The sequence below is a fragment of the Mytilus galloprovincialis genome, chromosome 3, assembly GCF_965363235.1.
Source record: "Mytilus galloprovincialis chromosome 3, xbMytGall1.hap1.1, whole genome shotgun sequence".
Classification (NCBI taxonomy): Eukaryota; Metazoa; Mollusca; class Bivalvia; order Mytilida; family Mytilidae; genus Mytilus; species Mytilus galloprovincialis.
Window position 1 is genome coordinate 1,440,466 of NC_134840.1, and position 23,601 is coordinate 1,464,066.

The window sequence follows — 23,601 nt, forward strand, 5'->3', positions numbered from 1 at the left end:
CTGGTAAATCTATTTAAATCAAGTCAAACTTTCTTTTAATAAAGCTGTATTATTACCATAAACAAAAAAAGTATATCCGATTGACATTGTTATTAAAGGACTATATAGCTTGTGAATACAAGCACAAAGAGATTAGTTATACAGCATTGCACCACGCAATTGCATTCTTACCATAAATATTTTTACAACTTAATCGCATTACAGAATGCACTTTAGTCACGTATACAGTGATGTGTTTCCGGAATTGCTTATTTTACGGGACTTTTTTTGGTTTTATAAATGATTACTTTTTCCTGGACGAAAGTGTTTTTTTTTTCCTTACGACATATAAAACATGTTGCCAAAATACATTATAATTACTGAATTTGAATATAAAATTAGGTGAAAAGATATATTAAATACAATATGTTGCTAATATAATCATTTTCTAGATTGTTTAATAAATAATATTTACTAACGATTTTTGATTGAAGTGAAAGCTTAACATATGCAACCAGTGTCAAAGGTCTAGATGTATGTATAGATATGTGTTCCACACAGTTCGTTGATTAAATAAAACTGTTTCTTCTCTCCAGTAGACGGCATTTAAACAACATACCATAACAGTTAATAAGGTAAGCTTTATATTGTAAATATAACGGAATTTGATGAGACTGTCAACAAAGTGAGATGTTTAGCGCTATTAAACCAGGTTAAATCCACCATTTTCGACATTTGAAAATGCCTGTACCAAGTCAGTAATACGACAGTTCTTGTCCATTCGTTTTTGATGTGTTTTGTCATATGAATTTGCCATTTGATTATGGACTTTCCGATTAGATTTTCCTCTGAGGTTAGTATTTTTGTGATTTTACTTTTTATTGGATAGTGATATTCTGATTTAGGATTTCTTTATTCCGTTGTTCTTTATCATATTTTTCACAGAAATTCTGTCTTTTTTATAACCCTATACTCACAAATATGACAACTGTAACATTAGCAATAAGTAAAGATACTGTTCAACATTTCAGCGCACACCAATCTAGCTATTATTTATAAATATTAAAGTAATAAATTCTTTATGTTATATTTCACAGATACACAAGGAGTAACCATGCGACTTGTTTTAAGTCTGCTATTAGCTTTTGTTGGGCTTGTAGTTGCCAAAAAGTAAGTAACAACATATTTTTCACCCTCTGAAACCCTAACCAGCACACGTAAGGTACACTACCAGGATTGTGATTGGTTTCCTTGTTCACAAAAAGATACTGGACACTTTTGCAATACACTAGTCAATATAGAAACCAGTGGAATGGAATGGAATGGAAGTAAATAAGTGAGCTATTAAACAGTTGAGCCCACCGTTTTCATCAGAAAGTACTCGTTCCAAGTCCGGAATGTAAGAGGTGTTTCGTTGGCTAATTGTGTAAGGTTAAATAGATTTACCCCTTTTTGAAATTACCTTGAAATTCGGAGATTTTGTTTATACTTTTCCATTTAATTTAACTTTCACATTATTTGCCATGATGAATAACTAAAGAAAGTAAATACTATGACGATTAGTACAATAACGTAAGTGAAAGCGGGGTATGCGTTTCTGCGTCACTTATGGAATCCGCCGTGTTATCAATGACGCGAAAAGACAATCGGTTGGTCTTACATTTGTTGACATAATAAACACCGGAAGCATGACGGAAATATGCCAACGACAAATACAACAAATTCTTCGACATCTTCGATACAGATATTCCAGAAATATATATATATATATATTGAATAACGATCAACCAAACCATGATGGATTCCATTCACCTTTCGAAGATATGACTCTAACTGTACTATTTAGAACCCTTTGGTGAACTTACTTCTTTGTACGCAGTAATCATCTCTCAATGAAATCCTGAGACCACAGCTGTTAAATATAATAACAACTCAGACATTACATATGAAAGGGCTGCTACATAAAAAAAAGAAATGTTTACAATTTAAAATTGAATTCGAACTTATTTTTAAAGTTGATTTTTCAACCGAATCCCATTGGAAATTTCTAGCATGAGTGTTGGTCAAGGTATGATGCAGACATAAGTGAATCTTTGATACATATGCATACATTCTTTAAATCGGGACCAATAGATATATGCTACATAATCCTTTCTTGAATGCTTTAAAAAATAGAAATTCTGAGATCAATGAATATGCAATCTACTCAACTTAAAATGATAAGAAGATATGAAAAAAAATTATTGGAGTAATGATTTAACTTCTCCAACTGGAACTTTTGTACGTTTATCCTTGTTGAGCCGATAAACCTTAACTACAATGTACCAGCTTAAAACAATAATAACTGATATAACAGACCAAGTAACCTGACAAGTACATGTACTGAATTGAGTTCGAAAAAAATATGGTTTGGATTTTATTTTTTATAGGAATCGCATTTGGTTGTATGAAAAGGGATCATATGTTCAGATAAAAATCAGTATCAAAAATAAAAAAGGATTCAGAAGATCTAAATTATAATGTTCCCTGTAACACTTTTCAAAAACAAAATATACAATGTTAACCATAGCATGAATAACGGGATGTATAAGTACCAGGACACGTCAAATGAATATCATCAAAAACAGGCTAAACAGTAAATCTAATACAACAGCTTACAGCTGCTTCTCAGGCTTAAACGGCACCAGTGTGTGAGAAGAAAGTTGAGGCGGTACGGGTATGTCAAAAAACCTCTTGTTCTTTTTCTAAAAAGGTTCATTGGAAGATACCAAGTTCTTGTTGATGAATATTCCATATCAAAGTCACAAATAACACACGATGGTCTTGAAGTATATATCGTAGAAACTTCCGTTATTTATCATCTTGAATATGTTTTAGTATTCTTTTGTTTGTCTTTGTTAGATATAAATTTTAGTGTTTAGTCTTCTTTTTTGTTGTTGTATCAACTTGACGTGGCTCGGTACTTAAACATCCCATCATTGTGTTTTTGTGCTATGGTTAACTTTTTATTTTTTTTTTATTTCTTTTATGCTTATGTGCTTTGTCAATATGCCTTTTTGTTTTTCTTTGTTGATTTAGTTGTTAGTTTTACAGTTATAAAGATTTAAACACAATGTTGACTGCTGTGCCACTATTTCCGACATTCTAACCTCTTTAGTCTCTTGTATTGTTCACACATCGCTGTCAGTATAATAGAATATTATGCGACTGTAATACAAATTGAGCTATCGATAACAATAGGCTGAATCCACCATTTTCACCATAAGAAAATGCCTGTATCATGTGAGAAATATGACAGTTGTAAACCATTCGTTTGATGTTTTTTAGCTTTTGATTTTGAAATTTGCTTAGAGTAAGGTATTTTTGCTATTTTATTTTTTTAGAAAACTGTAACTTCAATAATATACCTTGTATTTATTGTGTAATTTTGTTTCAGTACATACATTGCAACTGTACCGAAACAGATAAGAGCTGGTGCATCCGCTAGAATTTGTTTATCAGCTTTAAAAAGAAGCGATAGAAAAGTGACAATTTTTGCAAATATACTAGACAAACAAAACAAAACAGTAGCCAGTACACAGGCACAACGCTTTTTACGTCGTGAGTTTAAATAAATATATATATATATATAGTTGTTGTTTATGAAATATATTATGATCAAACTGATAAAATCAACAACCAACTATCACTATAATTTTATAAACATAATCACAAAGTTATGTTTAAGATACAACTGTTAGCCTCACGCCAGAGTAGAATGACGAAACCATACTTTACACAAAGAACCAATTGAACTGAATTGTGGCAGAAGTTGTTAAAATAGAAAACATGCAAAGAGAATAAGACAATTGAGTAAATCTCATGAATTCCAAAAGTAAAAACCGATCAAATAGTTATCAAAGGTACCAGGATTATAATTTAGTACGCCAGACGCGCGTTTCGTCTACATAAGACTCATCAGTGACGCTCATATAAAATATTTACAAAGGCAAACAAGTACAAAGTTTGAAGAGCATTGAGGATTCAAAAATTATAATAAGTTGTGCCAAATACGGCTAAGGTAATCTATGCCTGGGATAAGAAAATCCTTAGTTTTACGAAAAAATTAAACAGAAAATTTATAAAAAATTGACCACATTATTGATATTCATGTTAACACCAAACATACGGTCAAAATCACTAATAAATCTTTGATATTATCATAGATGACAACAATGTAATATATTGTAAGCGTTTAAGATAATTCTAGCTTTACCCGTCAATATTTCATACATTGACGAACTTATCGCTCTACTTTACAATTGATTGTACTTTTTCTTCTTTTAAAGAGGGACAAGGAGTTGTTCTTATAAAAGTAAGTATACAACCTTTGAACAGATGAATATGCAGGATGAAATTAGATAAATTTAGCACAAAAAGTATGTCGAAGCAATGTTGGGTTATTGTCCATTATACATATTCCCTCTTTCCATGCGCAATGTAATACAAAGGCAATGAAATAAAACGATGTACGTTAGTTGTCGTCTGTTTATGTAGTTCAGGAGTGTTTCTCGTTTCTCGTTTTTATATAGATTAGACCGTTGGCTTTTCCGTTTGAATGATTGTACACTAGTTAATTTAAGGGCCCTTTATAATTTGCAGTTCGGTGTGAGCCAAGGTCTGTGTTGAAGGCCATACTCTGACCTACAATGGTTTACTTTAATATATTGTTATTTTGATGGATAGTTGTCTCATTTACACTCATACCACATCTTCCTATATCTAATTATTAAAGAAACATAAGAAGCTAGCAATATCTTTTAACTCTACTTTCTGCTATATAGATCATGTTCTTTCACTAAATAATTCAAAATTTGGTGACTACGTCAAACGCATGTATCCCATTGAACTATAGATAAAGGATACGACAGATACAGTTAAGTCGGCCTCATATCTTGACTTACATCTAAAAATTGACAATTAGGGTCGATTGAGAGCAAAACTTTACGACACAAGAGATAATTTTAGCTTTCCAATTGTGAACTTTTCATTTCTAAGTAGCAACATTCCTGCATACGGTGTATATATCCCACAATTGATACAATATTCCCGTGCTTGCATTTCTAATCATGATTTTCTTGATAGAGGGTTGTTGCTCACAAGGAAGCTATTAAATCAAGAGTTCCAAACGGACGCCATCACGAGTTGGTTGACCGTTATGGAATGACCGTTTCACAAATGATATCGGATATGTTCCTTACATCGTAACTACAATCCCCTTCTCTTTCATAAATGTGACCTATCGAATTTGTTATCTCATAAGCAACACGACGGGTGCAACATGTGGAGCAGGATCTGCTTACCCCTAGTGTTTGGTGGGGTTCGTGTTGTTTATTCTTTCGTTTTCTATGTATTGTCATGTGTACTACTGTTTGTCTGTTTGTCCTTTTCATTTTTAGCAATGTTGTTGTCAGTTTATTTTCGATTTATGAGTTTGACTGTCCCGCTGGTATCTTTCGCCCATCCTTTAGTAACACATACAAGTATATCAACACAATATAGACAATCACAAGTGATGGCTAAAAAACTTATTTACAAACTGCACACTTGCTAGTGTATCAAAATTTTGAGGCAAGAATCTTTGTACACATAACAATTTACTCGCATAGGGATTTGTAAATACACATTTTTAAAGATATATAGTAAGAGAGATGAAATCGTAAGATATATTAAACAAATAAAAAAAATAAAAAAAGTTTGAAAAATTTAGTGTAATCTTTTCAAATATATAAAATAGCAAATAATTATTTAGATAAACTGGAAAATACTATTATTGCAAAAATATCTACAAAAAACATAAAACGAGGGAAAAACGGAAATAACTAAGAATAGGAACAACATAGATAATACAGAGATTCATATAATAAATATTGACATCAATTTCCAATACAAATACAGCTTATCGAAAGTTCCTGATGAAAATTATTCTAATACACAATTGACCATAGTGCTTACTGAAAGAGGTCCATTATTACTCGACTGACCATTTATATTAAATAAAAATGACATGAAAGACGTTAAACGCATTATAGATATAGCAAAGCGTTTTTATGCGATGGAATTTAACTTAAAAAAATACCCACATTTTATATTCTTTGGATTCAATATGTTTTTGAAATGTTGAATATACGTATCTGTGTGATATTCGTTTTAGGTGCCAGGAAATACACCTGCAGGATATGATTACAAGATCCGAGTGCGTGTTATCGGTGATATTACATTTGACCAAACTGCTACAAGAGTTCAAGTTACGAAAAAAGTGTCGTCCATTTTTATCCAGACTGACAAAGCCATTTACAAACCAGGAGATCTAGGTATTTATGACGTCATACGTCAAGAGTTAACATCAGTCATAAGTTACAATGAAACGGAAAGCTCACAAATATACTTTTAAAACATGATATAAAATTATGTTGTGGTTTTTTTTGTGGTCATTAAAGTATCCTAATAAGTAAATTATAATTTGAGACAATAAACATTGAATAACAGAATTTCATACATCGATTGACAAAAACACATTCGGATTATAATAAATAAAACATGTATTTATATATCTAAAAACAAAAAGTAACAATTAAGCTGAATTAATTTGCATTCTTTAGTAGGTTCTTATATTTGTAAGATGTAACTTTAGGGACGTAGATTGGATTTATAGTTAGAGCTGATAAATGAGAACATTGCAATCATTCTTATTATGATTACTTTTTAATTTTTGTTAGAGAATTGTTTACATATGAATCACTTGATCAATGAATTTAACGTATATTTTCTTCAACAGTTCAGTTTAGAGTGTTTGGTACTAATACAAGATTAAAAGTTCTCACAGCTCCTTTGACAATTTATATACAGGTTAGTTTATTTATGAATATGTCATTAATATCACCTTCTTTGTAAGATGTATTTTACAATTCATAGGACTCCGAAGATTACACAGCTGAATTATAATACACAGTTGATGAGCCGTATGACCAAATAGGGCATACGAATGTTGTCAAATCCATCTATGATAAATTCGCCAAATTATTAAAAAAAACATTTCATCTTGAAGTGATAGGCAATCAGCTGAGGTATTGACCCACTGCTGTAACAATGAAAACAACACGTTGAAACAGATCAGATAATCAGTTATAATCTGACTAAAGAGAATTTGAACTTCTTAAATCTATTGTTATTTATTCAATAAATAGTCAAACATCCTTAACCTTCGGTACCTTAAAATTAAGACCATTAAGCGTAATATCAATTTCAATATTTATTTCAGGATCCCAAAAGAAATAGAGTAAAACAATTTCTGAATGTTCGTCCAGCGTTTGGTGTATTTGCTGGGACATTCCAATTATCTACTTTGACAAATATGGGTAGCTGGACAATCAGAGTGGAGCAAAAGGTCAGTTTCTTTAAAAAAATATATCAGACTTGTATAATACATTTAGATTCTAACATCATTCAGGGGAATACATATCATCATGACTCTAAAGAATAACAGAAATATATACAAGAAATAAAAATACTTCTTTTTATATCAGTATTGCTTTTGGAGCGGAATTTCAACTCCAAGTATAAAATTTTCAGCAAACGAGGATGAATGAAAAGTAAAGTTATTATATAAAGCCTTTTTTAGATAGAAATTCATGGTACACTGGCAAAGAGGAGGAAGGGGGTTCTAAACAGGTTTTTTTTTATACCTGAATAAATTATTGCTGAAAGGGTGAAGTTATGAATAAATACTGAATATATGTATGTTTCTGTTATTAGGTAAACAAATATAAATATTTAAGAGTGAGTATTTAGACATATTTTCAAAAGATTTAACAGAATGACAAGCATCAATGTCTATGGTATATTTGTTCAAACAGTGGACGATAAACTAACAACACGAAGGCAAACCAGTGTAAAATGCCTTAAAGGCTAACAACAGTATACAATCCAATGAGAACAATCCAGTCGTATCAATTGTCACTACAATATAATACCTGACTGTAATTGTCAATCCACAAGTATCCCAACTAGAATCATCACTCGAAACTTGTGTCTTTTAAAAATTTCTATTCAAAAGCACAAGTCCAAATTCATTTCAAGAAGTAAATATATTGAGGTATTTTAGTAACCAATCTTCAACAAAGACTACTCAAGTTTATATCATAGTTGCCTTCCTTAACAGCAATACAAGTTCATTGTAAAAATACGTTAAAGGTTTCATGCGCCCGAAGCGCTTTGCTTGCTTCAGCTTTAACAGAAATTTTCAAGGCCGAACTATGTAAGAAAGGTTGGATTTCGAGGAACAGAAACATTGTTCGTAGTGACATAATCTTGATACTTGGTATATCATGTTAATGGCAATATATGTGAAACCGGTTTTACTTATATGTTTAGTTTTGCAATATGACTAGCTTTGTAATTTGTTTTTAGAGAGAAAAGAGCTCTAAGGGTTTTGATGTTGAACGGGTTGGTGAGTATTTGTTTAGTGTTCGTAAGATAGTTGAACGGGTTGAACAAGTATTTGTTAAATGTTTATAATTATGTGGAACAGATTGGTGAGTATTTGTTAAGTATTTATTAGTCTTAGAAAGGGTTGGTGAGTATTTGTTAAATGTTCGTACGACTATTGAACGGGTTTGTGAGTATTTTTTTAGTGTTTGTACGACCTCATTTCATTCTGAATGATAGGAATACAATCAATCGTACCCTGACGATAGAATTTCTGTATTTTAAAAATTAACCTGGCATGCTCTCTGTCTATCACTGTCCCTCTGGTATCTTTCGTCCCTCTTCTAGCAATATCCATCAAGTTCCTTGAATAATGCATTATGACATTACATGATTGTATCTCACTTTCACCTATTGTTGTGTGCTTATACGATAGAAATCAGTTATATTTTCCTTATTCATTTGTAGATGGTAAAATAGTTTACTAAGTAATGTAAAACGTATTAGACATTCGACGATAAAAACAGAATATGTTAATTGATGTCGATTCGTTAAATTGTCGGTCAGCAGAAATTAAAACTTCTTTTTTTACATGCATTAAGGAAGTTCGCTTGTCATGTTTTGGAATTGTTGTCAGATTTTCGGAATCCTCTGGTTTTATCCATTCGAATGCCTTAAAACAATTTGCCCATTGACCCCCATTTTTCTTTTTTTAAATCTTTTACATGTATAATGATAAGCCATCTGTAAAAGTCTTATAACATTTTTATTATTTTTTAATAGTTTTTGAGAACTTAAACTTTTCAATGATAAAGCTATGAAAAGTCAAGAGAGAATAATTTCCCGCCAAAATTTCAATGGCTAATATCTCGAAAACAAGCACATTGACCTATATATTTTTTTTGCTCTTTTGATTCCTTTATTTATCCCCTATCAATATAAACTAGTGTTTTGAAAAGCTAATTATTTTGAAACTGAGAAGCGAACTCCCTTAATAATACTAATCATACAAAATTTTGCTACTGATATGTTATGTTTTTATATGTAGTTCTACCTAAATTTGAAGTGAACGTTGTATTGCCTCCATTTGAACTGAAAACAGACAGATTTTTCAAAGTTACTATCAACGCACTGTAAGTATGCAGAACTTGCTGAGTGTTAAATAGTATGTACACTTTTACTTCCTTTTCATTTATACATATTCGGATTTCAAATGTTTGGCTTTGAGCTTTCCTGATGAAGGTAAATCCAGAAAAACGCTTCGGACGCAAGAAATTATTGAACGTGTTGTTTTCAATTTTTTAATATATAATCATATTTACAGTATGTAACATATGTCAAAGATGTGAACAATTATGGACGGTTTCACACTTAATATGTGAAATTAAATATCACAAGTGAAATACCAAATTCGAACTTTCATAACAGAAATTTAGGATTGCAACTCGTGTTCTATATATTGATTAAGTTTAACCCTTCACTGTCATTTTGTCTGTAACAATTTTTCAACCGCACTTAAATTTGAATAAAATTTTAGGCAACTCATACACAATGGTAATAATAAAACTGTCATACAGAGTTCGAATAGGTGCAGAAAGTCAGAGAGATTTAGTAGGGCTGGTGGAGATTTCTTTCCCCGAGGGTATCACCAGCCCAGTAGTCAACACTTGTGCTTACATGAATTATCATTGATATGGTTATATTTATAAATTTACTGTTCACAAAATTTTGAATTTTTGAAATACTAAGGCTTTTCTACCTCAGGCATCGGTTACCTTAGCTGTATTTGGCAAAACTTTTAGGAATTTTGGTCCTCAATGCTCTTAAACTTCGTACTTTATATGGCCTTTTTATCTTTTTGGGATTCTAGCGTCACTGAGAGTCTTTTGAAGAAGAAACACGCGTCTGGCGTATATACAAAATTTAGTCCTGGTATCTATGATGAGTTTATTCACTTACCATTCTAGAGCTATTGCCAATTATAACTTGAAAAATGATTCCCCATCTAAATTTGATAAAACTCATCCACAATAATAAGAACCAAATAAGCAGACAGAGTATGATATTAATTTGAGGGTAATTGATACACTCTATAGTCAACTGTCCTTTTTTAAAACTTTAATACTACCTAGATTTCTTTCGGTTGATAATTGTCGGCTATGTAACGAATGATTTTTGAATATCGATCGGTATTAGCTTAAGGAATCGCCCCCCCCCCCTTTTACATTTTACATTAGTAAGATCATGTTAATATAATAAGTTGATATTTATTGTTGACCTGTATCTATTTAGCGTTTGTTCTGTTACTGTAAAACTTATTTTCGTCTTAATTGTTGTTCAATAACTCCATACTATGATGATTATTATGTTAAGACCCTAGAATCCTGCTAACATCAGGTGTTTACAAGGTATTAAATGGAATCAAATTTCACAAAAAGAATATTTTCAGGTGATATATTTGAAAAAACAACATGTTTTAACAAAAAATATCTACGTAAATTCAAAACAGGAAAGCCATTAAAACTGAAAAATCAAACATTACACTGGATAAACCAGAGGAACAAATAGAAAACAACAGTCATATACTCAATTGGTGCAGGCAGTTTGCGAAGTTTGATTGTTAAGTATAGCATTGAAAACTCACAAATATCATTTTCAAGAAAAATGTGATCTTTGAAAGTCATTATTTATTCAACAAATATCGCAATCTTATATTTTATCACCCTGTAAACACATAACCGATCACATGATAATCCAATTTATCAGTGTCGGTAATTATAAGATAAAGAAATGGTGTGTTTATTAAACATACTTTGATGTATAAAGACTTCTAGAACTATATATATAAATAATTTAGGATATGTCAGCATTATACATTAAGTTTAATGTTTGATATCCAAGTTTATCCATATAGTTATGATCGAACATGTAATTTTTTTTCCAGATAAATGTATGTTGTACGAACAAAAATCATTTCACAAATGTATGTTCACAGTGTTTTGTAACACCAATTTTACCACTGGGTCTTGTTCGAATTATTAAATGAATTGCTCGATCTTCTCCTAAACTGTAAATCACCCAATATATATAAGTGAATGTTTCATATCAATAATATTCAGGTACACTTTTGGGAAGCCAGTACAAGGTGATGCGGAATTGACTATTAAACGTCAATGGGGACGTAATACTAAAGATCAAATTGTAAAGAAATTCAAGGTATATTAGAAAAATTTTATAGGCATCATTATCATATTTTACTATAAGACAGTATTTTGTTATACATAACGTCCGAGGTATTGTAAGGACAAATTATGTCCCGTCATCATTCTTATCATCAAATGAAATTTGTGCACACTTTTCGCAGTAATATACATATAAAGTTTAAACATGGAAGCTGTTATTGGAAGTGGCACCTATAGTCTTTACAAATGATAAGAAGAATAATTGATTTGCTTATATTTCATATCATTTTGCATAAACAGCGATTTTATATTTACCATATCATGAATTTAAGTCTTTAGAGTGCCCATGCTACAATGGTGCTTATATACAATATTTCCTTTTTTACAAGATGACTCATCGTAGACACTTTAATGTTGACCTTAATTTTTTATTATATAATGTAGATAAATGGAAAAGCTACAATCCGAGTTTTGATGAGTGAAATTGTACCAAAATTTGGAACTTACATAGCAGTTATAGCTAAAGTAACAGAATCAATTACAGGCATCTCAGCAAACGATACAGGAAATGTCATAATTTATGAAACACCAGAAATGCTTACGTTTTCCTCAAGTATGTCTAGCAATTTCAAACCTGGATTAGACTATACAATAATAGTGAGTAGATAATTAAAGGTCATTAATACGAACGTATTGACCAACACGATTTGTAGATCGCCGACCTCTTTAGTGGCAATTTTTCGTGGTCTACCTCCCATTCGTATATGTCGAAGCACATAGTATGAGAAGACAGAAAGTAACAATATTGTAATGTTAATTGATCGTTAATGTTAAAAATACGAAGAATCTTATTGTAACGTTACACGTTTAACGCTAGAGAAAAGGCATTCAATACAGTTACAGGGGAAATAATAACGTTGCTAACGTAAAATGATATTTTCGAGACGTCAAACTGTGACATATCGGGAAAAGAAAAGATGTATTTTTTGACTATTTTTTTATCATTAAAACTGACTTACCTTTAAAACAAATTTAGGGACCTTATTTTTTTTAAATAGCATTCGATTTGATTACGTATCAAGATTATTTGTACCAATTTTCACGAAAATGTCAATAATACATTTTTTTGAAATTTGATAAACATACAGCAAAAATTACGTTTTTTCTACATTTATGAACATTTGATAAATTTAAGTTATTTCTAAACAAAAAAAATTCATAAATTTATAGAATGTGTAAACAATTACAGCGTGTGTTTATCTTTTACAACAAAAAAGTTATGCTTGCTGTCAGAAGCAAAAATGTGTCCAAAAATCCGAATTTTGAGAAAATATCTGAAAGTTATGCCTCATTTTATTCAAAAAGTAGCACATGATGGTATATTTCTTTTTATATTATATGTGATTTGAGCAGGTAAAAAATAGCCTATTAGCAATTTTTATTATGGGATCAAAACTGTATCGTATGCCCGTAAGGCGTTGAACAGGAAAGTCACCATAAATTCAGAACGCGGGGTTCTTGTTATTCAGTCTATAGTTTTTAGCCATGTCAAATCATTTTCTACTTTGGAATATCATTTAGTTTGTAGACTATAGTTGATAGAGTTTAGGCAGATATTTATCTTATAATTTAGGAATATGATTGATATCTATTAAAATATTGACGGCATGAAAATTAATTAGAGCTGCAAATTTGGTTCAGCTTTTTAACACTTTCTGGGTACCATTTGTTCATTAGTCTCCTCATTCAAAAGTGGGCGGTGCTCTTAAAGGATTTCCGTGAAAGAGTGATGATACAAAGAATTCATTCTAAAACATTATTCACTAAATACGTCAATATTTGATCGTTTGAAATGACTTGTAGCTGACCAAAAGGTACTTGTCTTTTTCGTTTTACCCCATGGTGTTGTCAGTTTGTTTTGGATTTGTGAGTTTGACTGTCCCTTTGGTATCTTTCGTCCCTCTTTTACAAACGCACAATTTGGTCACTTGCAGACAGTTGTCATATTTACAATCATCCCAATTATCCTTACTTGTCATTGTTTTTTGAGTGACTGGTACTTTTCAATTAAGGATGTTTTCAATGTTAAATGTATGCATTTTACCTTAAAATGTTTTAGTGCTCGTCTTTATCATTGTATGTCACTGGTACATTTTAGTTAAGAGCTACACAGCGCGACGACAGCCCATTAAAACCACCATTGGGCTTTGTAAACATCACTGTAACGTATACAGTGCCTGGTAAACAGAAACCACAACCTGGGCCACAAGGGCCGCCTGGACCTCGTGGTGATCAGATTACGCCTTTGCGGCCATTTCCACGACCAATCAACACAGACAGAAAAGTATTATGGACACGTTTGGAACAGATCCCAGAATCAGGAATAATTGTACTCTCAGCTAAATTCCCTAAAGCGGCACAGTCTGGTAGAATAGAGGTATTAAAAGAAATATTAATCAACTCAGATATTATTCATTTTATTCGATTAATAATTGACCATTATTTCTAGTTTATTTAAAGAAACATTCTTAACTGGGTCAGCTGATCCCTATAGTGTCTTATCTGTTATTACTGTTATCAGTGTTAAAGTGTTATGTTAACTTCAAGTCAGTTTATTTATCAGTAAAATACAGCACTATGACATTGTGTTATAGATGCTATCTATAGTTTAAGAAGAAGAAGCTTCGTTCTCAAAAGAAAAGTACTACAAGGGAACTAAAAAAACCCTAGACTATGTATAAAAAGAGGGACGAAAGATACCAAAGGAACAGTCAAACTCATAAATCTAAAACTAACTGACATGGCTAAAAATAAAAAAGACAAACAGAAAAGCAATAGTACACATGACACAACATAGAAAACTAAAATATAAACAACACGAACCCCACCAAAAACTAGGGATGATCTCAGATGCTCCGGAAGGGTTAGCAGATCCTTCTCCACATGTGGCACCCGTCGTGTTGCTTATGTGATTACAAATCCGGTAAATAGTCTAATTCACATTCATGAAAGGGAAGGGGATTGCAGGTACGACGTAAGGAACATATCCGATATCATTTGTGAAACGGTTATTCCATAACGGTCAACCAACTCGTGATGGCGTCCGTAAAATTTACGAAGGGATATAAACTTTTTTACTATAAAAACAAACAGTAAAATACAAGAAAATAAAAATAAATACTTTCAAATCTTTGTTGCGAATACTTTGTTGACTGTCCCTTTGGTATCTTTCGTCCCTCTTCTAAACAATTACTGAAACTGTACAAATAATCAGGGTTTTTTTCATAATTTTAATTCGAATCGGTTAACCCGATTTTGTTTTTTGTCCATAGATCTATGAGTTTTGAACAGCGGTATACTGCTGTTGCCTTTATTTGTGTCTATGTACTTATATACAATCCCATTATATACATGTTTTTAATTTTTAAAAATAGGCCTTCTATCGCAAATCGAGAGCATCCAGATATTTGTCACGTGCAGAATCCCCAAGCAGAAACTACATACAAGTTGAAGTTAAAAATAACCAAAAAGCTCAGGTACAGTTCAAAAGGAGCAGTCATTGTTGATAGTCAAATCAATCGTCCTGTATATTGAAATGGACATTAAAACAGAATTCAAAACTACACTTTTCATATACTAAATATAAACTTACGCTTACGGGTTTTTATTCACATTGTCAACAAATGAAATATTCCTTTGCGAGTAAAAAACCGAAGATATCATACCAGGCTTCCAAATTGTCACGGAATACGAAACAAAATGCAATGGAGGATCAAATACTTAGATAAAATGAAGCAACAATTACATTCAAAAACGATGAAACAAATACATAGAATGTGTTATCAGTTTGTAGTATTCCAAAATACTCCTACGAAATAACTTTCGATGTTTATTTTATTATTGAAAAAAAAAAACATAATCAATTTTTTCAAAGTGAGAGAATCTTAATATTACACGGATTTGTATGGCATAGAATCTTAACTTAGCATATGACCATCTATATCGTATTCGAATTTAAACTTTTCTTTAGAAACATCACTGCAAATTAAGCAAAGGAAAAATGTTGTATCAATCACATTGTATTTATTTTTGTAAAAATATTAATTTTTATTTATGTTCAGCCTGGTCAGAGATTACCATTGGCTATAAAAGTTACAGAAATGATCCGTTTCTGCAATTACAAGGTATGTTATTGTTCTCGTCATTTTACGAACGCTTAGAAATTATTATCTAAAATTCTGGCGATTCATAAACTTTGTTAATTGTTCTCTTAGAAATGGGTTTATTCGTTTTTTAACTCTCAGGGTGGTACATATGCATATTGTTTCAGTTTAACACCAGTGAATTCGGTAAGAATATAGTACTATAAAACTTTCTCATTTTGTGAGGAACAAAAATGTCAGTGTGTGCATTGTATTTTATCACAAATATTGTTTACCAGATAATGTATACTTTTCACCATATTGGCATAAGAGATCATTCGAAATATATGTTCGTGTACTTTTCAGGATATCTTTTATCAAAATTGTTTATTCAAATCAAACAAATACCCATAGGTTTTTTCAAAAGGATCACTTGTACAAAATGGACGATTTAGTATGAGAAACAGAAAGCAGCATGACCATTATCTGACGATCAATTATGCAATGATTCCTCAAGCAAAGTTACTTATTTACTATGTAAGACGACGGAACGGCGAAGTTGTAGCTGATGCCATTACGTTTCCTATTGAGGATATATACAAAAATAAAGTAAGTTGTAGTTGATGCAATTACAATTGCTATTAAACATATATTTAATATTAAAGTAAGTTGTAGAAGAGAGTCGAAAGATACCAGAGGGAGAGTCAAACTCATAGATCGAAAATAAAGTAAGTGCAATTACATTTACCAACGTGCTCTGGAAGGGTAGCAGATCCTGCTCCACATGTGACACCCGTCGGGATGCTTATTTTTTTTAACAAATCCGGTAAAAAGTATAATTCCGTAGGTCACATTCATGAAAGGAAAGGGGATTGTAGTTACGACGTATGGAACATATCCGATATCATTTGTGGAAAGGTTATTCCATACCGTCAACCAACTCGTGATGCAGTTCGTAAAATTCACGAAGGAATGATTTCAACTTCACCATTTGTAACTTTTGGTTCAGTAGCTTCCTTTTGAGCAGCAACCCTCTTTCAAGAAAATCATGATAGGAAATGTAAGCACGGGAATAGCGTATCCATTTGGAGATATATACCTTGTATGTAGGTGCTGCTGGAATGTTGCTACTTAGAAATCGAAAGTTCACAATTGTGTTTTTTCCTGCTAGTATTATAAAATATGGTACAGAATTGTTCCATATCCATTAGTTATATCATATGACGAGGTACGAAATTGATATATTGCCATGTACATTTGTTTGTCCTATCGGATTATGTGGTACAGGATTGCACTTATACCATTAGTTATTAGAAATATCGATGTTAAGTAGCAAAAGTCACAATAGCCAAGTTACAATACTAGTCATAGAATATACAATACGTATCACAGTATGTTATCGGTTACTGCTGATATTAAGTTTTAACATGCCGTCTTACACACTTTTATATGGTAGAAGATTTCATACAGAATCCTCAAACACATGAACAATTTATGAAATTTGTACTTCTGCAGGTAAATGATTTTCAAATGAAAAAAAATAATAATAAAATAGTTCCTCAGCCTTAAAGAAATCATTATCAGAACAGAAGGATATAAACTCGTTACCCATCTGTTTCTGTTGCAAGCATTAATATATTAATATTGAAGGAGTATATCCTTTCTCACCTTCTTGAAGGATACGTGTCGCTTTATTCATTGCGTTCATATTGTCAGTATAAATATGATGTATATGTTTTACTTTAAAAAGTGTTTTCTTTTATAATGTTATAGATAACTATATTTATTATTTGGGTAATTTGTAGGTGGCTATTAACTTCAACACAAGACGAGCTAAGCCAGGCGATGACGTAGAAGTTGAATTGACAGCGGATCCAAACTCATTAGTCAATGTTCTAGCAGTTGATAAAAGTGTTCTTTTACTGAAATCAGGAAATGATATCACTACACAAGATGTAAGTCTCTCTCTCTCTCTCTCTCTCTCTCTCTCTCTCTCAATGTTCTAGCAGTCGATAAAAGTGTTCTTTTACTGAAATCAGGAAATGATATCACTACACAAGATGTAAGTCTCTCTCTCTCTCTCTCTCTCTCTCTCTCTCTCTCTCTCTCTCTCTCTCTCTCTCTCTCAATGTTCTAGCAGTTGATAAAAGTGTTCTTTTACTGAAATCAGGAAATGATATCACTACACAAGATGTAAGTCTCTCGCTCTCTCTCTCTCTCTCTCTCTCTCTCTCTCTCTCTCTCTCTCTCTCTCAATGTTCTAGCAGTTGATAAAAGTGTTCTTTTACTGAAATCAGGAAATGATATCACTACACAAGATGTAACCTCTATCTCTCTCTCTCTCTCTCTCTCTCTCTCTCTCTCTCTCAATGTTTTAGCAGCCAATAAAAGTGTATTATTACTGAAATCAGGAAATGATATCACTACACAAGATGTAAGCTGTCTCTCTCTCTCTCTCTCTCTCTCTCTCTCTCTCTCTCTTTCTCTCTCTCACTCTCTCTCCCTCTCTCTCTCTCTCTCTCTCTCTCTCTCTCTCTCTCTCTCTCTTTAACACAAGGGGAAAATATCGCACATAGCAGCGGATTTCTGTTGGCACTCAATAATATATACTAGTTCACCGAAAATGGACGCCACATTAAACCATGAAACCAATAATAAATAATGAATAAATAAACCAAAATTAAAGACTTGTTGGTTATATCTTTATATAAAAATTAAAAGATGTGGTAACATAAAGGCAACAGTAGTAAACTGCGGTTCAAATATCATCGATTGATTGAGAGAAAAAAAACACCTAAGGGAAACACATTATCTATAAGAGACAGACAACGAAACAACAGGAACACTGAAGTTTATAATTTTTAATGATTTATTCTATTGTATTTCAAAAGTAAAGAGTTTTAAACTTTTATAGGTATTGAGTGAACTTCAAAGTTATGGCAACTCGGGATTCTTTTCAAGAAGTAGTTGGGATTTCTGGTTACCAAGACCTGTTTACGGCAGGGATGCATTTTCGATTTTCAATGTAAGTAAAGCAGCACAAATTATTAAAAACCAGATTTAACCTATAGTTCTGAAAATTTTCAAGTATTTAAATACCGAATAGTGGAGGGGATATATCAAGTGGATGAAAGATATCAAGTCAATAATAATCTGACAAGGAAATTGCGAAAACCGAAAAATTACCAATTTTTAATGTCCTTGTCAGATGTACAAAAAGTGAGTTCCCAGTCGAAAAATGTCCTATCATTTTAACCAAAATCAATATTTTTTCAAAAACATATTACTAAGTAACTACATGACTGATTCATTATATCATAAGATGTAGACATTTTTAAAGCTTTATTTTTTATTTGGCCATTATTTTATACGTGCTCATTTTAATTTTCTGACGAGATAAACACAAAGAAAAATATTTCTTAAAAAGTTTGCTATGTATTCTAACCAAATAAAAATCGTAAAAATTTGCATTTGTGTGTAACCCATCAGATAATGAAAACAAAACTCACGAATATTATTCCCAAAAAAACCAATAAAATTTCAGACATTTCTCCATCTTTTGGTATCTATTTTATAAAAATCGCTCATACCATTACTTGATAATATTTTTTGAAAAAATTCCACTTTAGTTGAACTGATAGGGCATTGCGTTTAGTGAGAACTCACTTTTGTCCCAAGAGTGTAGTTTAGATAAATAGGATTGCATAGCAAAAATAAATAAAATCTTTGATATATATAAATTTTTCAAACTGTTTCAGAATTTTTTGTCACTAAAATCTGTTTTTTTTTTTGTTAACAGGGTGCTGGTGTTTATGTGTTGACAGATGCGCTGCTTTATCAGTACATTCCTCCACCAAGTCGTAAGTATTTGAAACTAGTGAAACATTACTATATGACAGATCAAACAAAAAAGGTATTAAAAGTTGTAACAGTGTTCATCATTTAGAACAGGGTGTCTAATGAAACTTTTCGAAAGCGGTATTATCAGGCGAAATTCAGTGAAAAAAGAAATATTTATCATGGAATTAAAATGAAATATTTCGATTGCTTCCTTAAAGGCAACAGCAATGTACCGCTAATCAAAATTCATAAATCGATTGAGAAATAAACAAATCAGGATTCCAAACTACAAATGAGGGAACACATCAAATATAAGAGTAGAACTACGACACAAAAGAGATACAAGAATAAAATGTCACACACACAGAAACGAACAATAATATATAACAATGGCCATTTTCTATTGCAAGTGGTAATAATGGTTCAAAAGTACTGTTAAACTTTAAAGTGCCATTCATATATTTGGCACTGATATAATTATTATATTCCTATGCTATCGATCATCCGAGTACTATATGTATTCAGCGAAGGTAACGAATCTTGATTGGGACCCTCATAATGTACAAAATGATATAGTATATACGAATAAACAATAAAACAAGCATTTTATATACTCAAGAATAATATCTTTCATAGTGTTCATGTTAATTAATAATCTATCACTGCTTGGCTTGTCGGAGATATTGAAACATTTAATTTCATTAAACATTACGTTGGTGATAATTTCATGTGAGTTGATTCGCTTTTTCATAAAATGAAAGAGCTATTTGTAAAATATCTTTTCATTAAATTTGTTTTATGCGGATCATTATTTCTCTAATAAATGTCAGACCTCTGAACACAAAACATATTCAGATAATCGGGAGTTGCATTGTTGAACATTTTATTTATTAGAATAAGTTTATGATTTATAATTCTGCCTTGGAAACTTTGCCGATTTATTATATCCAAAAAATTCTCGTTGGGTTAAGCAAGGGTGATTTAAATTATTCTTGTTGCTGTTTATTTATCTCTGGAGGCATTATTTGTTGCAACAATACAACAGTACAATGTGTACAACAGTAGTCAAATATTGTTATTATATTAGAATTATAAAATACTATTTCCGTTTGTTGTCTTAGTATTTCTTGAATTAATGCATAATTAACAACCTTGACCTCATGGTATGTGATTGGTTTGCTCTTTCCAATTAAGGCCGTGATCTATTTTGATTCCTAATACTTTTTATTGAATAATCTTACATTCTTACATTTATTTGATAGAAACTATTAGCAATGAATGTGTTTATAAATAGATGCTTTTGTGTTTTGTTAAATTGTTCCTGTTGAAATTGTAACACGATGATGACTGTTGTACCCATATTTTGACTATTTTATGTATTATGTCTGTTTGGTTCACGCATCATTGTAAGAATAACGAGATTTGAGGAGACTGTCAACAAAGTGAGAAGTTAAGCGCTATAAACGAGGTTTAATCTACCATTTTCTACATTTGAAAATGCCTGTTCCAAGTCAGGAATATAATAGTTCTTGTCCATTCGTTTTTGATGTGTTTAGTCATTAGATTTTGTCATGTGATTAGGGATTTTCGATTTGATTTTCCTCTGAGTTCAGTATTTATGTGATTTTACCTTATAGCATATTTGTTTCTGGCAACATTTGATTTTACGCAACTAAGATTTGCAATTAATTCCAATCGTTAACAAGTTATACCGTATACAATATTATTAACACTGACTGAATTTGACATTACACAGTCTACAATGACATTTGGTTTTTAATATAACTTTATTTCATTTCTCTCATTGTTAGCTTCGTTTGTGAAGTAATGTTTCGCATATTTTTACATCTCATTTGCCAGTTTGAAGTTGGATTTACATGTAGTTGTATGTTATTTATACTATTGATGATTGTACTATTTGGCTGTATTAAGAAATGGAGAAGAAAAGTATTTGCCTTTTATAATGATTGAAACGCAAAATCATTCAACCAGGAGTATCTTTTTATGGCAAAATAATAAATAAATACTGCTTGAAGGTGAGCATTCATTTAATTCAGCCCGACTAAAGTTTTCTGGAGGACTACGTGGACCATCTATAGGTGGAGGGGGCCTTGGAGGGGGCTTTGGAGGAGGCGGAGAATTGGCCGCAGCAAGCGGAAGTCTTGCTGTTCCCACAAGAAAAAGGAAGAACTTTCCAGAAACATGGTTGTGGGTGAACAGCACTACAGGGTGAGACATTACCATTACCATTTATCAATTTCTGAAATATGATCATGATAGGGTTTATTATTGACTTTTCTTCTCCAGTTTAAAGAAGAGTATTACCAAATAAGGGCAATAGAACAAGGTGAAAGTGCTTGGCTATAAGTTTAACCTTGCAAATGTGGAATGTGGGAAATATTAGCTTGCTATATCTGGATGCGCATGCATTATATATTAAAAAATCGTTCTTTCCACTTTTCATGAACCAGAGTTCTTATCGATTGCTATATTTTGGAAATACTAGGGTAATAACATAAACGGTACCAATTTTTCCGCACCAGGTGCGCATTTCGACAATACATGTCACTTCAGTGATGCTTGTGGCTAGGTAACTTGTTTCAGCTGAATGGGCACGTTGGGTTTTATCTGATAAGAACGGATCAGCATCTGCTCAATTGGCATCTGTTGGGAGAACTCGAAAGAAATATCCGGAAACGTGGATTTGGGTCATTGTCAAATTCCATAGCTCCTTATTTCTATATTGATAAAAATATTCAGTATTTTCTGTATAACAAATTGTGGATTCATTTATTTTCGTGGTTACTTTTTACGTGAATATATTGATTATATCGTGGATATTTGATTTAGTGGTTTTGCAAAAATATGCATTCAAGCGGAGAGAAATTTTGCGCTGCGTTGAACTTTAAAATTCGTTGTTCACAAATATTTACGAAATCCAGGAAAATCTCATAAATAATACTGCATTTTAATATTTGGTTCTATGGTCATATCTGAAATTTCAAAAAATACTTAGGATCTTAATATAAAGATTCAAGTACATGCATTTGTAACCCCTGAATAACCAGTGGAAATTTGTCAATCACACAAAAGGTACGAACGCTTAATTTTTGTCCATTGGTAATTTACGTTCTGGTTCTAAAATAACCTTGATTTATAATTTTAATTTTGAGCATTCCTGATTGAAGTAAATGCTACAGAAAAACGCGTCGGACTATGGTTTTTACAATTCAAATTTTTTTCTCGACACTTATCGTAGTACAGATTGGAGAAACATATCAAGCATTTAGTTATGTATATTTTTAAAAGAGGCAAATATTACCTTATAGGCGAGTGAAATTTGCAGAAAAAACGCTTAGTTAGTGACTTTAATGCACCCACCTAACACACAGCTGGATTTTTTATATGATATAGTATGAAATCTGAACTTCCTTTTTTTGGTCGGTCGTAAAAAAATTGTACGGTGCAATTTTTGTAAAAATTGAATTAATATCGAGAAATAATTCTAAATTCAGAAATGACCAACAGTGTTGAAGCGTGAAAAATTAACATGTATCTTTATTTTCTGTTGTCACAATGCAAAAAGTATGTACGTTTAACATGTCAATGTATAAAAAAATACTTTTCAAAAATAAAAAAAGTAATTTTTGTGAGAAAAAAAAGATTTTTGTAACATTTTCGATTTTTTTTATAAAGATGGTGCTAATTTTAATATTTTTTTCGTTTCGTAGATATTTTCGGCTTGAAATCCAAATTAATGATGTTTGTATCAATCAAAACTTCGTCTAATACATATCGTTATCACTGTATAATTCTGGATTTTATACACGTTTACACACTCCCTCTTTTCAATCAAATTTCCGAAATCGTTTTCTCAGTTAATTTCCCTCAAGTAAACGGACATAAACGCTTCGAAAAAGAGTATGAATAACCATGAAGGCATTTTTTTGGTACAAATATTACTGACAACTATACGAAGGTCAAGTTCAATA

General features: G+C 31.6%; 1 protein-coding gene across 1 annotated transcript in view; it reads left to right on the plus strand.

Annotated features, from left to right (window-relative positions):
- Nucleotides 1–1,093: 1,093 nt before the first annotated feature.
- Nucleotides 1,094–23,601, plus strand: part of LOC143066909 (CD109 antigen-like) — a 52,164-nt gene continuing 29,656 nt past the window's right edge. The window contains exons 1-18 of the mRNA XM_076239742.1: nt 1,094–1,149; nt 3,416–3,579; nt 4,308–4,333; nt 6,173–6,332; nt 6,797–6,867; nt 7,280–7,405; nt 8,428–8,467; nt 9,494–9,578; nt 11,565–11,661; nt 12,072–12,284; nt 13,786–14,064; nt 15,062–15,163; nt 15,749–15,811; nt 16,184–16,378; nt 17,575–17,724; nt 18,684–18,794; nt 19,569–19,629; nt 21,667–21,838. Of these exons, the coding sequence (XP_076095857.1) occupies nt 1,094–1,149; nt 3,416–3,579; nt 4,308–4,333; nt 6,173–6,332; nt 6,797–6,867; nt 7,280–7,405; nt 8,428–8,467; nt 9,494–9,578; nt 11,565–11,661; nt 12,072–12,284; nt 13,786–14,064; nt 15,062–15,163; nt 15,749–15,811; nt 16,184–16,378; nt 17,575–17,724; nt 18,684–18,794; nt 19,569–19,629; nt 21,667–21,838 (2,171 nt within the window). The remainder of the gene's footprint in view (nt 1,150–3,415; nt 3,580–4,307; nt 4,334–6,172; nt 6,333–6,796; nt 6,868–7,279; nt 7,406–8,427; nt 8,468–9,493; nt 9,579–11,564; nt 11,662–12,071; nt 12,285–13,785; nt 14,065–15,061; nt 15,164–15,748; nt 15,812–16,183; nt 16,379–17,574; nt 17,725–18,683; nt 18,795–19,568; nt 19,630–21,666; nt 21,839–23,601) is intronic.